Source organism: Microchirus variegatus, assembly GCF_963457635.1.
Source record: "Microchirus variegatus genome assembly, chromosome: 23".
Lineage (NCBI taxonomy): Eukaryota > Metazoa > Chordata > Actinopteri > Pleuronectiformes > Soleidae > Microchirus > Microchirus variegatus.
Genome location: NC_139824.1, coordinates 16,495,313 through 16,512,957, shown reverse-complemented (window position 1 = coordinate 16,512,957; position 17,645 = coordinate 16,495,313). Strand labels below are relative to the sequence as shown.

At 40.7% G+C, this 17,645-nt stretch overlaps 2 protein-coding genes across 2 annotated transcripts; both read right to left on the bottom strand.

The window, feature by feature from the left end:
* On the bottom strand, window positions 1-12,589 carry srp68 (signal recognition particle 68). The gene is made up of 16 exons (XM_083909464.1): window positions 12,448-12,589; window positions 12,011-12,077; window positions 10,862-10,975; window positions 10,540-10,735; window positions 10,145-10,227; window positions 9,949-10,058; window positions 9,745-9,824; window positions 9,511-9,651; window positions 4,561-4,659; window positions 4,389-4,453; window positions 3,759-3,912; window positions 3,580-3,674; window positions 3,270-3,399; window positions 3,109-3,184; window positions 2,965-3,017; window positions 1-1,616 (listed from the first exon to the last, which is right to left on the bottom strand). The coding sequence occupies exons 1-16, from the start codon at window positions 12,533-12,535 to the stop codon at window positions 1,389-1,391; spliced, it is 1,779 nt and encodes a 592-aa protein (XP_083765590.1). The 5' UTR covers window positions 12,536-12,589; the 3' UTR covers window positions 1-1,388.
* Window positions 12,590-12,953: 364 nt separating this feature from the next.
* polg2 (polymerase (DNA directed), gamma 2, accessory subunit) lies at window positions 12,954-17,518 on the bottom strand (the record flags this gene model as incomplete). Its single annotated transcript, XM_083909652.1, has 9 exons — window positions 12,954-13,119; window positions 13,208-13,308; window positions 13,982-14,062; window positions 14,146-14,283; window positions 15,193-15,378; window positions 15,467-15,572; window positions 16,367-16,472; window positions 16,584-16,959; window positions 17,423-17,518. 9 exons carry the CDS (start codon window positions 17,516-17,518, stop codon window positions 12,954-12,956), a joined length of 1,356 nt encoding a protein of 451 aa, XP_083765778.1.
* Between the last annotated feature and the right edge of the window lie 127 nt (window positions 17,519-17,645).

Below are 17,645 nucleotides of genomic sequence, written 5' to 3'. Positions count from 1 at the left end.
AAACTAAATAAATCAAAATCAGATCATACATTTATCATTTATCATGACTGGTCATAATAAACAATAATAATAATTGTTTTCCAGTATGTTTTTGGAGGTGAAACAGCACCTCTTAATCTTAATTCATCAACATAAAACAGAATATATGGATAAAATTAGAAAGAAAAACATGAACGTGCGACCGATGCTACGGAGGAGCGACGTGAAGATGGTGACCGAAACATCTTCAAGCTCCTAAGATTAGCATTAGCTAACGCGTACATGGAAATGTCAAAATAAAAGCATGACGGAATAATAATAATAACACAGTCGTTTTGAGCGTCACAGATTCTACACCGATGCAGTTGGACCCTTTGTCGTTCGGTACCAAACGTGTCACGGTACGACACATCGATTCGTCGATTTGAAGCTTTGTTTTCATGATTAAAACCAGATTTCTGATCGTTTTAGCTTCTAAAACGTGAACATTCTCTTTGTTTCTTTGCTCCACGTAAACAAAGAAATCATTAAAAAACTGAATCATTTTGGTTTGTGGACAAAACATCGTCATTTCTCACGTTTTTTTTTTTTAGCATTTTCTGATGATTTTATGGACCAGGCGATCGATAAATAACGGTTAGCTGCAGCTCTAAACCACTGATATTCATCGGTAAGAAATTCATGTTCCTCCTGCTGCTTTATTCCCGTCCATCACACAAGCTCACGCATGATTAATCACCATTACCGGCCTTTAATAGTTTCTTTTTCTTTCTTGAAGTCGACGAGGAGGGAAACGCCGCGGTAAAAGGTAAACGAGCGTGACGGAATGCAGCCGCGCGGCGATAGACGTTTGATAAAAGCGGCGGTCGCAGCTCGCTAACTATCTGTGGTATTTAAACGAGCCGAGTCTGCACTTTGTGGCTATTTGTGTTGAGCAAATCAAAACTGTTGACGTGAATAAACGAAGGCGCTTTAAAAACAACAACAATTAAATAAAATAAAATAATAATAACAGCGATGCCAAAGAAGCGTTTTTGAGTTGAAGGTTGTTTTTTTTTCTCGACTGACCACTTTGGCTGAAGGCGACAGGGACCACGACGCGGGAAAACCTGTGAAACCTGAAAGTCAGAGACGTCTCTACAGCTGTGATTAACGAGGGAGTCGGTATGCTAGGAACCCACGCGGCGTTGATGATGTCACTACTAAAAGGTGGACTTGGACCATATTGCTTATTTAAGACGCTGATTCCAATTCCACCGCGTTTCTATAATCCTTCCTAAGAACTGCAAACGGAGTTCATCTGGCACCACAAAATCAAAAAAAAATAAAGTATAATTAAATTATTGTAATGACTGACTGAACCAACACAACGCAGACAGGGCCGCGTGGTTTCTCTCAGGGTTTTTGATTTAGCTGCCGAAGCCAAAGATGCCCTTGATGTATCCGGTCAGGCCGCCCTTGCCCTTCTGCTCCACCTTGTCGTCCAGCGGCGGGAAGGCCACGTGGTTCAGAGCCAGGTCGAAGAACAGGGGCTTGCACGGGATGGGCTGGAAGTCGGGAGGGAACTGGACCAGGTGCGGCTGCTTGCCCACGAGGGTGGGGTCGAGGCGGAAGGTGTCCAGGTGGTCACAGAGGGGCTGCGTTGGTGGAGAGAGTCATGAATGAATCATCGATACGATTACACTTTTTTTTGTCCCAATACCTCACATAACCCTATATTTTGCGCCTCTGATGCAGGCTTAAAACGAAGTGGAAAATGAAATTACCCATGATGCTTTGCGATTTCAGCAAGCCAACTGATATTTTTCAACAAAGATGGCGGCCACATCTGCAGAGGAACATTTTCGTAATATATTTTCACAAATAAGCGCATTACAATGTCAAAACGTGTTGGAATATGTTGGTTTGATATACGTCCACAGGAGCTTTGAACACTAATGTCAGAAAATAACTGACCATTTATGAAAGCAGCTAGCGAACTAGGCAGCTAGCAAACTAGCGAACAAGCTAGCTAGCGGCTATTTGCTGAGTGCTCCGAGAGAGTATGCCCGTCATGAAGAGCTACATGACGGGCATGATGCTTTGCGAATTCAGCGAGCCGGCTGATCTTTTTCAACAAAGATGGCGGCCACATCTGCCGAGGAACATGTTAACGTTGTAATATATTTTCGCAAAATAAGCGAGTGACAATGTCGAAATGTGCTGGAATATGTTGGTTTGGTATACGTCCAAAGGACGGTTGAGCTTTAAACACTAACGTCAATGAAAATAACTGCCGATTTATGAAAGGAGCTAGCTAACTAGGCAGCTAGCGAACTAGCTAGCTAGCGGCTATTTGTGTGTGCTTCGAGAGAGTATGATGCTTTGCGAATTCAGCGAGCCGGCTGATCTTTTTCAAAAAAGATGGCGGCCACATCTGCCGAGGAACAATTTAACGTTGTAATATATTTTCGCAAATAAGCGCTTTACAATGTTGAAATGTGCTGGGATATGTTGGTTTGATATACGTCCAAAGGACCGTTGAGCTTTGAACACTAATGTCAGAAAATAACTGACCATTTCTGCATTTAGCTAACAAGCTAGCTAGCGGTTATTTCGAGAGCGTTTGCCCGTCATGAAGAGCAACATGACGGGCAAACGCTCTCGAAGCACTCGGCAAATAGCCGCTAGCTAGCTCTGCTGCATCTGGGTAGTTTTGTCAGAGTTTTGGATGCGCGTACCGGCGTTCACGTGAACACGAATACCCTGGACTTGTCAGATTTCGATCAAATTCGCGATATAGCGCTTACGAGGACGGAGAAAAACAAACAGCTGGATCCGCCAGCATTCCACCGGTAGGTTAGCACGTTCGCTACGTTCAGTGCGCTAATTTGCATGTAGTGGTGTCCCAATACCACTTCCCTCAACGAGGGGAATTTCAAGGGGGAGATATTGGGACGGAGCCAAAGTTGTTTAAATTCACAGGCAAAATTTGACCTGACTTACCGTGTTGTCTTTGACGTGCTGCTGAGAAGGAACTTCAGCAGTCTCCTCGGTGTCTAAAACACAAACGTGTACACTTCATGTAGCAGAACAGACAAAAAAACACTTTACGTTTACTCATACAGTAAGAAAAAGAGTCCCTCTCACCTAAAATGGCAGCAGCCTGAAGTGAGTATTTCTCAGCGTTGACGTCGGCGATCAGCTCCTGAACGTCAGGCAGATCCTACAGGGTTCAACAACGGATGTTAATGATGATCACTGTGCTGCAGCTCTTTCCGTTAGTGCACGCTTTACCGTGTGAAACCAACCTTGAGGCTGTTGTTCAGGCTTTTGGCTTTAGTCTGGACCTCTTTGGCGTATTTCAGCACTCGCTCATAGAGCACTAGAGCCTCGCTCCACTTCTTCACCAGCACGTAAGACTGGGCTATGAAGAAACACCTGGACACAGGAGGTGGAATAACAAAGCGTCATTTATCAGAGGTCAAAAAGTGGCCCTGCAAACAAAATGAGTGACGTGTGGTCGACTGTGAAGAAAGATGGGACACCAACTGACAAAAACGTCCATATTATTGTACTAGCCGATGCCGTTTGTGTCTTTATAAACCCTAAACGTCACACCTGTAAGCCTTGTAGACCAGTGTCTTCAGGGACACCTCCTTCTGGAAGGTGTGGTCGTTCTCCAGACCCTGCAGGGTGGACAGCTCAGCCAGACTCTGCACACGGGACGGTTGACGAAGCGTTACGAACGACGCGCGGCCAAAAACATCATTTCATCACCTAACGTTCCTGACGTTTACCTGCAGGATGATGTCATAGAGGCGGATCAGGTCCTGTGGACGAGGACCCCTCTTGTTCTCGTCGGTCTCGGGCTCCTTCAGCTTGGCCTGAAGGGTGTGAGCCATGCTCTCGTTCCTCTTCACCAGAGTGCACAGCTTGATGTAGGTCAGGTAGCTGAGAAGAGAAAGAAGCAGCACATTATATTATATGAATCACTCACTCACAGACAAAAGGGCCCTGGCTACGTGCTATCATTAGCTGTAATTAGCCGCTAGCAAGTACCAAACCTGACTGTACCATGATGGAGACACCAGTTTCTCTTTCTCTTACCTGTGCAGGAACTGCAGGTTGGATACTTTGCCGCTTTCCCTGTCCCAATACCTCCCCTAACCCTACTAGCTAGCTAGCGGCTATTTACAGAGTGCTTCGAGAGCGTTTGCCCGTCATGAAGAGCTACATGACGGGCAAACACTCTCGAAGCACAAAAAGCGCAAATAGCCGCTAGCTAGCTCTGCTACATCTGGGTAGTTTTGTTTTGGATGTGTGTGTAACGGTGTAATGGCTCACAGACAAAAGGGCCCTGGCTACGTGCTATCATTAGCTGTAATTAGCCGCTAGCAAGTACCAAACACCAGTTTCTCTTCTCTTACCTGTGCAGGAACTGCAGGTTGGACACTTTGCCGCTGTCAGCATCAGAGCTTCTCTCACGCTGTTTCTACAAGGACAGTAAAAAAAGAAGAAGAAAGAAATGTTAGCTGTACGTAAAACGAAACTTATATAACTTTGCGATATTAAAGAAACCAAACAAACATGGCGTCTTACCGCCTCGCTCTTCAGTTCCTCCCTCACAGCCTGGATGGTGTCTCTGCACTCGGCCAGCAGCGTCTCGTACAGATGCTCTTTGGTCTCCTCGTTGGCAGCCTGTGTGACGCAAAACAACAGCTACATTTAAACATCATTATTACGTTATATTATTACAATATGTCGTCTTATGTTTATCAAGATGTTGGGTAACCAAGTAGAGACATTCGTTCATGAGCCTTGTTTTGGTTATTTATTTGGATTATTTTATGTCTGTATGTTAGGGAAGAGGATTAGGGCCACACAGGAAAAACATATTTGAGTTCTGTGTTTTAAAGTCAGAATTCTGACTTTATTCTCAGAATTCTGACTTTAAAACACAGAATTCTGACTTTAAACTCAGAGAAGTCATACTCTATACTCAGAATTCTGACTTTATTCTCAGAGAAGTCTGACTATAAAACTCAGAATTCTGATTTTATCCTCTGAATTCTGACTTTATTCTCAGAAGTCTGACTTTAAAACTCAAAATTCAGACTTTCTGACTTTGAACACAGAATTCTGACTTTATCCTCTGAATTCTGACTTTATTCTCAGAAGTCTGACTATAAAACTCAAAATTCAGACTTTCTGACTTTGAACTCAGAATTCTGACTTTAAAAAATAGAATAGAATTCTGACTTTATTCTCAGAGAATTCTGACTTTATTCTCAGAGAAGTCTGACTTTAAACTCAGAATTCTGACTTTGAACACAGAATTCTGACTTTAAACCCATAATGCTGACTTTATCTGTATTCTGACTTTATTCTCAGAAGTCTCACTATAAAAAGCAAAATTCTTTCTGACTTTAAACTCAGAATTCTGAATTTAAACCCATAATTCTGACTTTATATCCTCTGAATTCTGACTTTAAACTCAGAACTACGGGTACCCAGAATTCTGAGAATATGGTCAGAATTTTGAGTTTAAAGTCATAATTCTGAGTTCAAAGTCAGAATTCTGCATTTTAAAGTCACTCAAATATGTTTCCCCCTGTGTGGCCCTTATCCTCTACACTAGTATGCAAAGACAAAACATTCACTCTTGTTTTCCTGTTCAAAAAAAGTGGGGTAAACAGGTTTTTTACATTGACAGGAATTTTGGAGTTCTTTGCATTTCAACATTTTTTTAGACAACAAACCTGAACCTGGAGGTGTTGCCTCCAGATATGTAGCACAATATTGTAAAACGACGACCGTCGAGAATTAACAAAACGTAGGGACAAGCACAATGATGTTCCATCCGGTTACAGCTGCACAACCATGCAAACCTTTCTTTCCTTTTCTTTTCTTGCACATGAAGTAGTAGTAGTAGTAGTAGTAGTACAAAGAGCAACAGTTAACGCTGGAATGTGACCGTGGCGTACAAGGGGGAAAGACGGAGGTATGTGGCTCGGCAGGCTGCAGATGCATTCCTGCACACAAACTCCTCTGTAATCAGACACGCTGCAGTTTCAGGGTTCAGATCTTTGTTCACCTGACCTGCCTTTCATTGACACACTTGTGCTTATACGAGTTATGCTGCAGTAAATGCTAAGGTTTGCGTTGAAAAGACGCCATTAGCATAAAAATGTCTGTGTTTCTCGACAAAGACACAATTCAGATCTCGTAAATAAAAAAAAATACGACGACACTTCATTTGAATGACATGAATTGACACATTTGCAGCTTTAAAGAGCGAGCTAATCCTCCGGATGCCTCAGCGCGGAAGAATGTTACGATGAAATTCCTCACGAGGGATAATTGGTGAAAGATCAAGCCCGCTAGCGTCCACCCAGACAGCTGATGTTATGTGCTGCTGCTGCGGCTGCTGCTTACACACTCATGCTAACGACCCGGCAACGCCTCGCGCGACCAGCTCGACCTGTTCTTCGGCGTCTTCTGTTGTTCAGGTGCAGGGTTTAAAGAGACTACAGAGTCAGCCGGGTGTCGATGGAGCTCTACAACCGTGATTGATGGCGTGACCCAACCCCAGGGTTTCCTGTCCCCGTCGGGGCCAAGAGAAGTGGGTTAGGCGTAACGCCTGGGAAAGCCTCGCATTTTCATACGTTTGACATGCTATCAGGTAGCATGTGAGGTCACTACTTAATGATTAAAACAAATGTTTCAGTCTCTGTGTATATTAAGGGGGAAGCACCATTTTGAAGCCTATAGTTTCACAATTTGAATTTGAGCAACTGGAAGTTCATCACCAGCTTTTATGGGACGATATTTGCTGTCAAACTGGCCACCTATTATTTTTGAATGTCCCATTTTCCTGTAAATCGTTAGCCTAATAGCATAGTTGCTAAGTCATATTTGAACAATTTCAGAAAACAAGAAAAAACACATTTTTTAGCAAGCACATTGGTTAAGTTAGGCAGATATTAAAATTACCAAAAAAATGACTTAGGCAATTATGCTATTAGGCTAACGATTTACAGGAAAATTAGCAATTCAAAAATAATAGGTGGCCAGTTTGACTGCAAGTATCATCCCATAAATGCAGGTGAACCAAAACTTATTATAAAACTAACATTATGCACTATTGATTAAATCTCCAAGTAAATGTTAATTAATGTTATAAATCCAGTGTAAATCCAGGCTAATTTTCCCAATTAATTTCAGATTCAGATTAGTTTGAACAATGATGTTCAGATTACCAGACTGAAGCTATTTTATTATACCGTCTATACTCAGATCTTTTCTTTCTTTCCAGGGCTGTGTGGACGCAGCGATCTGATTATCAAATCAGATTTGTGTCACTTCAGTATGTGGTTCTACATCAGATTAATTCCCAATGCATCTACGCGACTCGAGTCCGAACTGGGGGCCACGTCAAACGCATTTGCCGAGCGTCGTTGTCATCGACCTGCGGCAGCAGTGTGACAAAATCAAACAATGAAGAGAGACTTGTAATCTGATTGCATCCATGCAGTCTTAATTATTTACAGTATCTTAAGTGGCTCCAATACAATTCAATTACAGCACTATTACTTTAACAATGACAAGCGGCAAAACAGTGGAGCGTGAAAGACGTTTCAAGAAGACAATACTGGTCTGTCCACAGAGCCGTGCTGGGTGTAGCCCCGTATTCATGTGTGGGATGAAATGCACAGAATGCAGTTGTGCGATGAGCCAGGCTGCATGCCAGAGACCTGAGTGACTGTGGGTGTGACAGGTGTGTCAGGTGTGTCTGCAGGGTGTGTCGAGCGTTTCGGCATAAGGGAAAAAAAAAAAAAAAAAAGCAGGAGGAAGAATGATGAGCTGCTGGTGTCACTGAGGAGAGACGTGTGAGACGGTAAAGAGGAGAGTGCCACCTACTGAGCGTTTGAAGGACCTGTACGTGGTACAAGGATATTGTGTAATAGGTTGTGATCTTAGGTGCCACAGATCTAATCCTGACTGATCTCTCATTTCACTCTGACACAAAACAACCAGTACACTGAAACCAGAAGGGTAAACTGGATGTAAGTAAGTGCAAGCGTTTCTCATTAATTATCTAGAGTGTAGTGGCGTACCATGGTCTAATTTGCCCCACCAGTTTCATAATAATAAACAAAAAATATTTTTCTTATCCAGGTATTTTGCCTTCAAATGCTAGTTACCCTGTGTTGCTGCATTGCAGATCCATGTGCAGTGCTATTATGATGTGTTTTGATGCACTTGTTTACACATTCATTCAGTGTTATTGTATAGGGATTTTGGAGCATATTGTCACTAATAGGGATGGGGCCGATCCGATCCGGTCCGGTATCGGGTTCCGATACAGACGTAATTGACGTACATTTCTTTTTTAAAAAGACAGTGGATTTGTTATCCTAAGTTGATTATTTATATTAGTTACACATAAATTAATGTGCAAAGGAAACTGAATAATTTCAACCATATACATTCTAACTTAATTTATTTGCTTTTTTATTGCTGATATACTTTTGTTCATGTACGCTTGTTGACCCAGATATGAACTAAAGCCATTCAGTCTAATTCTTACTTCACCAGTATTATGTTTATCACGCACCAAACAACATTATAAGTAATTAATAAGCATTTATAACTTGTACAAATACATAATAATAATAATAATAACAATAATAACAATAATAATAATAATAATAATAATAATAATAAAAAAAAGCCAGTGGTATCGTGATACTACCCGGAACCGTGATACTTTGTCTGGTATCGTACCGTGGTTACTCATTTTGGTATTGTGACAACTCTAGTAATGATGCACGATCCGTTCAGGAAATCCCTTCCACAGTTTACAGCCAGCGAGCATTATTAAAGCATTACATTTAGATGGATCCCACTCGTGCGGCAGAACTGTGTGTTCTCGTAGTATTTACGTTTATGACATAAAGTCGCTAGATTTGTCACTGTATTTAAAAATAAAAAAAAAATAAAGTCACCAGGCGTCTTTGCTGTAAAGTCGTACATATTATACTTGCCTGTATAAAGGAGTTTATTTATTATTATTAAAGCCTTGTATAAAAGCAACAATAATGATGATAATAATATTATTTGTCTTCCGTTTTTTGTTTGCCTAGATTTGTCTTATTTTTATCTTAACCTAATATGCACCTTATTTACATTCACTCTTATCTTATTTCTTTCCATGTACAGTTTTTATAATATTTTGTAATTGCTTATCTGTATACGAAGCTGCTGGAAACCATGTTCTCTCCCCACTGTGGGATAAAGCTATCTATCTTATCTTATTTAAGCAAACGGAGCATCCATATCGGAATTGTATCGGTAATGGCAGATATCCAAATTCAGGTATCGCATCGGAAATGAAAAAAAGTGCATCCCTAGTCACAAAAGTGGATTAAAATGACATAATAACAATCACACTAACCCTGCACCAAGATGATGCTCAACGTACATGTATAGTTTGAGCTTTAGATAACTTGACAATGGAGTCAGTTCATCTGAGCAGCAGCTACTTGCCTGAGCGATGGCGGCCTCGTTGTCTGCCAGACCCAAGAGGAAGATCCGGGCCTTGTCGATCTTGACGGGCACCGTCCGCCCTCGCCACACCACTTCGCTCATGGTGGCTGCCTGTTTGGTTCTGGCCTGCGTGATCAGGGACTGAAGAGGGAAAACGACCAGTGAATGAACATTCCGTGTCACAAACCGAATACGACAATCTCCAATACATGAACCAGAAAAGCTAATTTTCACCTCCAGTTTCTCAGCCATCATGCCTCCTCCTCCTCCTGTCAGTCTCATCTGCATCAAGTCATTAATAGCATTCTGGTCACCTGCAGTCGGAGGGGAAACAACCAGTTAACTGTATGTAGGAGGACATGAGACCCTGGACAATATCTCAGGATGACTTCTAAACTGCGATGAATCAGTACAAGAGTACCAGTTTTGTGTACTCACCAATGTTGTAAGCACAATAGCGGATGTTCGGCGAGATCTCGTCCACGCGCTGACGGTAAAGAACGGCCAGCTCCTCAGTGAACGCGCTCGCTAGTTTCTCATAGATGGTCCTGAAAAGACAACGATGGGGTTGTTTTACATTTTTTACAAACTACATTAAAATCACGACTAAAAAAGTAATCGTGATAAAACTCACTTGCACTTGTTGAAAGCTTCCATGGCAAGTTTCCACTCCTGCAGCTCGAAATCCACCATGCCACTGAGGTACGCAGTGTAGGCCTGGAATCAGATATGATAGTGATTATTATTATTGGCTGTTGTAAGCATTCGTTTCACATGTTGATGCTTCTTTAAATAGTTATTCTGCATAACAACATTGTCTGTAGTTATACGCATCAAAAGGTTGAAAAGAAGTTATCATCTATACACCCACGATGTGCATTAACTCAAAAGTATCAATAGCTGTTCTATAATTTATAATAGCACGTGCTAAACGTATAATAGCGCTATATAAATAAATCATTGTAGTATTTCTATTATGACGCATCTTTGCATCCAGACTAACTAACTCACGGTGAGCGTCTTTCATACCTGTGCCTCAAGTTTGGTCTTGGCATCGACACGAGGGCTTTCGCAGAGCTTCTCCAGCTTCTCGCTGTGTTTGGCCGCCTTCCGCAGACGCGACATCAGGTGGAAGCGCTTGCGCGGCTCCGTGTTGGCCTCCTGCTTCAGCTGCATGGCGTAGCTCCACGCACGCTCTGCCTCCATCAGAACCAGCAATAAATACCTGATGGCGGAGATGATGGGAGTTACATCACAGCGAACACACACTTGAATATGTACATGTGTTATATCCCTTTAAGGCTAAGAGCGCTATTTACTGGACACATTCGTCCACAGCAACATCTCTCACCTGCTGTCAGAAAGCATCTCCACTGTTATTTTCTTCCCAACAAACTTGTGTCTGTTTCCCATCTTGAAGCCAAGAGTCTTGCGCAGGCGCCGGAGCCTCCGGGAGCAGTAGCCCCTGGGAAAATAGAAAAACACAGTCACATATTATTAATCTTAGTTTTTCAGAATTACCTCCACCAATGAGGTTTTGGCCACATTCGCTTTGGTAATTCAGGATTACATTCAGTGGATGAAGGTTATGAGGTTATTCAGAGTTTCAAAGAGATTTGGATGCACTTACAGATTCAGGATTTTTGAAAAAACAATAGTTAACCTTGAAGGAAGGGGAGCGCATTGACACTGTGGGAAACTGGGTGTTTTCTCTAGTTATTCAATAAGCTCTTAGTACTATGGATGATATTAGAGCTGAAACGATTAATCGATGAATCGATTACTCGGTTTGAAGCTTTTTTCATGATTAAAACAAGATTTGTGATTTGTTTCTTTGCTCCACATAAACAAAGAAATCATTAAAACTGAATCATGTTGGATTGTGGACAATACAAGACGTTCAAGAACACCGTAATTTCCAGGTTTGACAAACATTTTCCTACATTATGGATGAAACAATTCATCGATTAATCGAGAAAGTAGTTGACAGTTTCATCGATTACGAAAATAATCGTTAGTTGCAGCTCTAGATGGTATTATTGTTCCATCCGTCGTGCTAATTTGGTAGTTATTAATATTCTGATGTTCATATGTGGTCATGCTTCATCACTTTTTATATCAACGAAAATTAAACTGAACCATGAAAAAAATGTGTATTGCAAATATAAAAGGGTGATATTTTCCAAAAACTAACTGCAATAAGATAATTTCTGCAAGTGGTTGAGACCTAAACCATAATCATCCCTATCAATACACCAACTGTCTGATAGGAACCATATGGCAGCGTAGATTCCCATGCTTACAGCTCCCTCTCAAATTGCAAAATAAGAATTTATTCCAAAGACACACATATTGTAATATATAAAAAGCATAATTTAATCACTATTTAGAGGGACAATTGATAGGTGTGGTCTTTGAACGTCTCTGCATGAACAACCATAGAGTAATAAGCAGGCATCTATGCAGAAATGTGCACTTATATATTAAAATGTAGGTTCACCTGTATCTCTGGTAGTCTCCGTGTCTGAGGCCATGCTGCTGCTGAGACTCCTTGATGATTTGCAAGACTGTGGTTTCACCGTTAAGGAGAAAGCGTTTTTTCCACTATTATCACTGGCTGTATACTGTCAGTGGTGTTAGCATTGGTCTGCTGCTAAAATTCAAGAGGTTATAACAACAAAAAACAAACAAATCGACGAAATAAAACACACACTACTCATTATTAACTCGGTGTACCTAAGTTGACGTGACATAATTGAACATTTTTGCCTTTCCTCTCTGCTTCAGTATGACACGTCGCCTAAAAACGTTATCCCCCCACTACCCGTGCTAGCTTGGAAGCTAACGCTAGCTTTTGGAAACGAACACACATTCGCTGTGGTAAAATTATAAAACAATAATAAAAACAAATGTCATTTCTGGTGCCAAGAAGGATACTCTCCAGTCCAGTCCCTCCGTCTTGTAAATTCTCCTTATTTTCATCCGTGGGGGAAAGTTTAGCTTCGTTTTGCTTGTCTGCGGCCATGTCTGTATGCTAAAGGCTAAGCGGCAGGAGCACACACACACACATGCACAGTCAGGAGTTGAGCCAACAGGGACGGGCTAGCCTGGTTCTCGTTGCTACGTTCAAAACCTCGCGAGATTTGGCAACTTGACCTGTGGTCACAAATTAAAGTCGTATTCAACACAATTGAAACATAAATATGTTTGTTACCAAGTCATAATTATGAGTTTAATAAATATATAAAATAATAATAATAAAAAATCATCACTATTATAGATTTTACAACATGAGAAACATCAACCCATTTAATGCACAAATAAAAACTTTTATTTTTTTACTTTTACGTAGAACATACAATGAAAATGAATTGCAGAACATAGTTCAAGGATGGAAACTGAGGTAGCACGATATCCAGACTGCCGTCACTGCACGTCTCTCTTCAGATTTTGTCTGCAGCAGAAACGTGTCTCGAGACAAAGTTCCTAATCTCAGAGATGTGCATGGTTTCCTTGATGGTGGTGTCTCTGCTGCGAACCTGAAGGAGGCCGCTCTCCATAGTGCTCTCGCTGACCACCACAGTGAAGAGCACTCCCATCTCGTCGTATCTGCAGAACGACGTGAGAAAACAGACATGAGTCCACAGCGAGAGAGAAACATCACTGCATTCATCACAAACACCTGATAGCACTTTACTTGGCATGAAGCTGCTCCATCGATGTCGGCATCGTTTCAAGGTAGCCAGGCCACACAGTGATCTTAGACTCTGTGAACTCTTGGAGAAGGCCTTCACAGACCTACAAAAGCACATATGTATTCATCAGTTAACATCATTGTTTCCCAACCCTGGTCCTCAGGGAACACTGCCCTGCCATGTTTTAGATGTTGCCCTGCTCCAAAAACACCTGATTCAGATCAAGCATTCCATTTTTGAAAAAAAAAAAAATAAATTCACAAAAGTTGAAACATGAATTCTTTTGAAAAAAAATGTTTTTAACAAAAGTTGAAACATTATTTTTTTTTTGAAAAAAATTTTTTGGACAAAAGTTGAAACATGGTTTTTTTGAAAAAAAACCCATGTTTTTAACAAAAAAAAATGTTTTTAACAAAAAAACATGTTGTTTTTTTTTAAATGGACAAAAGTTGAAATATAACATTTTTGGGGAAAAAAGCCCACACATTTTTTTCAAAAATGTAATGTTTCAACTTTTGTACATTTTTAAAATAAACTTATATTTCGACTTTTGTCATTTAAAAAAATGTAATGTTTCAAATTTTATCCCAAAAAAACAAAAATGTAAAGTTTCAATTTTTGTGATTTTTTTTTTTCAAAAATGTAATGTTTCACCTGAATCAGGTGTTTTTGGAGCAGGGCAACATCTAAAACATGGCAGGGCAGAGTTCTGAGGATCAGGGTTGGGAAACAATCAGCAATTAACTGTCAATCATTGATGTGTACAGTTTTCTGACCTGTCTCAGCTCCAGCGTCGCTCCTCTGCCGATGTCTAAAGCCACTTTTATTGGAGCCAATACTGGATTCAACTTCATAACCTGAAACGAGCAGAGAAATTATACTCGACGACAGAATTATACTGTTATAAGAAAACAATTTGTGCTATAAAAACCATCATTACTTGTCTCTGGTGCAGCCTCTGCTTGCTGTCTTTTTTCTTCTGCAGCTGCAGCGAGTTGGACAAAAAGGCCATCGCGCCACGGTCCATGTTCCCGGTGACGGAAACGACATGAGGCACGGACTTGCGCTCATTTCGACACTGAAACATACGCAATAAACAACAACAATACAATAACTGCTTAGTTTTTCATACACTTAACAAATGTATGTCAACAACCAGATCTTAATAATCAATCAAAATATTATTTAAGACAGTTTCCCAACTGTTTCCCAACCCTGGTCCTCAGGGAACACTACCCTGCCATGTTTTAGATGTTGCCCTGCTCCAAAAACATCTGATTCAGATGAAACATTACATTTTTGAAAAAAAAAAATCATAAAACATGAAACATGAATTTTTTTGAAATTTTTTTTTCAACAAAAATTGAACAATATATTTTTGGGGAAAAAAAATCACAAAAATGTAAACATTAATTTTTTTGAAAAAAACTTTTAACAAAAGTTGAAACATTAAATTTGTGTTTAAAAAAAATCACAAAAATAGAAAACATTTTTTTAGAAAAAAATGTTTTTTTGAAATTTTTGAAAAGTTGAAACATGGAAATTTTTCCCCACACATTTTTTTTTCAAAAAGGTAATGTTTCAACTTTTGTCCATTTTTAAAATAATCTTATATACTTTGTCATTTAAAAAAATGGATTGTTTCAAATTTTGTCCCAAAAAAAATATTTAAAAAAAAGTAATAGAATATTAAAATTGTATAAAATAGTAAAAAAGTCAAAAAAAATAAATTTTTGTTTCAACTTTCTTTTTTTTTCAAAAATGTAATGTTTCTTCTGAATCAAGTGTTTTTGGAGTAGGACAACATCTAAAACATGGCAGGGCAGTGTTCCCTGAGGATCAGGGTTGGGAAACACTGATTTACGAGACTCCATGGGTGCTACATTGAACGTTGCAATGACAACGCAAATATTCAACAAAAGCAGTGTAATAAACACAGACTCATGTGTGACTCATACTAAAAAAGGGTGCGTCACAGCAAACCAACCTGAAGTTTCGATCGCACACCTTTGTGCGTCTGCAGCAGCTCAGCGTCTCCTCGGCTCCACAGCGTCTCCAGCGGCTCTTGTCCCCACGGGAAATTATAGACGATTCTGACGCCACGGGCCGCCGCCTCCGCCGCGAGTTCTCCCTCCGGGACGTCGCTGCTGAAGTCGGAGGGAGTCAGTGAAAACTGGATTGCAAGAAAGGAAGGAAACGAAGGGAAAACGTGAGTTGACATGACTTTTTTTTTTGTGAAAAGCACCAACTTAAATACTGACTTTTCTCCACCACTTCAGCCTCTGTCGAGCCCAGTGATCGAGCCACTGTGCAGATGTGCGAGGAGAGCAGAACCACGCCAGAGACGTCTGGGTGACCTCCTCAGCACTGCCAGCAAAAAGGAAAGAATTATTATTTATAAAATGTTATAAAATATGACACGAGTATTAGCTAGGACTGCAAGTATCACCTCAAACCACTGAGGACACTTTGCCCTCTAGTGGTTAAGCAACAATAACATGACATAACAGTAATCCAGTGTTTCCCAACCCTGATCCTCAGGGAACTCTGCCCTGCCATGTTTTAGATGTTGCCCTGCTCCAAAAACACCTGATTCAGATGAAACATTACATTTTTGAAAAAAAGAAGTTGAAACATGTTTTGTTTTTTTTACATTATTTTTGACATTTGAAACATTCCATTTTTAAAAAAATTTTTTTTAAATGTGTGGGCTTTTTTCCACCAAAAAATATATAGTTATATTTCAACTTTTCTAATTAAAAAAAAAATTGTTTAAAAAAACATTTTTTTTTTTCAAAAACAACAACCCTGAGGATCAGGGTTGGGAAACACTGACCTAATCTGATCACAGATAATCTGATATGCAGACTTTGTACCAATTGTAATGCCAAATTTGAATTATTTAATCTCTTTAAAATACAATGTCATACAACATACAGTGTACTCCCAGAGATGGATCAATCTGCTTAAGATTTAAGATTTGTCAAATCTAATGTTTTACTGATGAAAAATAGCACACTAGAGCAACACACACACTGTGCATCCTTGTGACGCCAAAGTCTCACTTGGAGAATAATAGCATTTTATATTATACATTTCACAAGCTTGCTTCTACACCAATAAAGAGGCAAAAAAATTGAAGACAGCAAATGAAACCTCACCAACCAGAAGCGTCTGAAGGCTGGAAGCACAGATTGGTCTCAGCCAGGCCAAAGGGCAACTTCCTGTTCACCAGCTCCAACAACGGCACAAACTGCTCCAAGGCACCTGAGAGAGAAGAGAGGCATTAAGGTCATGGACCAAAAGACAAAATGATTAGATTCTGATGGTGACCTGGACACAGAATTGGATTAAAATGGGAAAAGTGCAGCAGTTCACCTTGAAGTAAGTTAGTTCTCACAGACGGGGACCTCTGAAGGAGCGTTTGCACCTCCTGGACGATCTGCTCCTTACTCAGCTCTTCCTGTCCAAGTATTTGTTTCAGTCTTTCCGCTTCAACCATCCTCAGTGCTCTTCCTCCTCCTCCTCTTCCTCCATCAGTGTCCGAGTCCCTCCTGCTGCTCACAGTGTTTATCCCAAACACCTGAGCTGACGAGGAGGTCACAGAGCGCCACCACTGTTCCAGCAGGTTCCTCCTCAGCTCCATGCCCAGAGGCCCATAGCTGCAGCTCACGCCGCGGCGGAACAGCTCCACGTTGGCGTGACCGGGTGAGACGAAGTGTCTGTCCACGCAGAGCTGCAGCAGAGTCCTGACCTGAGGAGGAAATTCACTTTTACATGTATTGAACTATAACTGTATATTAAAGGTGCACTATGTAATAAATATATAAAGCAACTGGCCATAAAATCCTCCTAATATGTCATATAGACTCAGGGAATAATGTTCATATAACAAACTGAACTCACCAAAAAACAACAGTACAGACAAAATATTTGCATTTAACAAAATCTTTTGCAGACTGCAAATCATGTTTATGTTTTGAAATCAGTGTTTTGGCGTCATGTGGCGCCACCTACCGCCGTCTACCAATCATTGCAGTCAGTAGAGTCTCCGTTGCCGAGCAACCACGGGTTGCCAGTTACGTCAGAAAACGAAACCTAAAAGACCTCGGTGTTTTGAATTTGAATGTAGCACCCGTTTTTGGCCACAATGAATAAATAAATGGAGTTTTGTAACTTGAAATATTCAAAACATTAGAAATAGAACAGGTCCTGACCTGATCAGCATCCACGCTGCCTGACGCACTGCAGCGCCCCCTAGCGTGCCACAGTGTTCGTGTCGACAGGACATGTTTGACGCGCACAGGTAACATCAGCAGCACAGGTGGGTCCACATGTCCAAAGATCGTCTATTAAAGCGATGAATCCTCACGGTATAAAAAAGCGGACACGCTCATGAGAGGCTCCTTCCATTCAAGTGCTCCTTAACTGGTGACACTG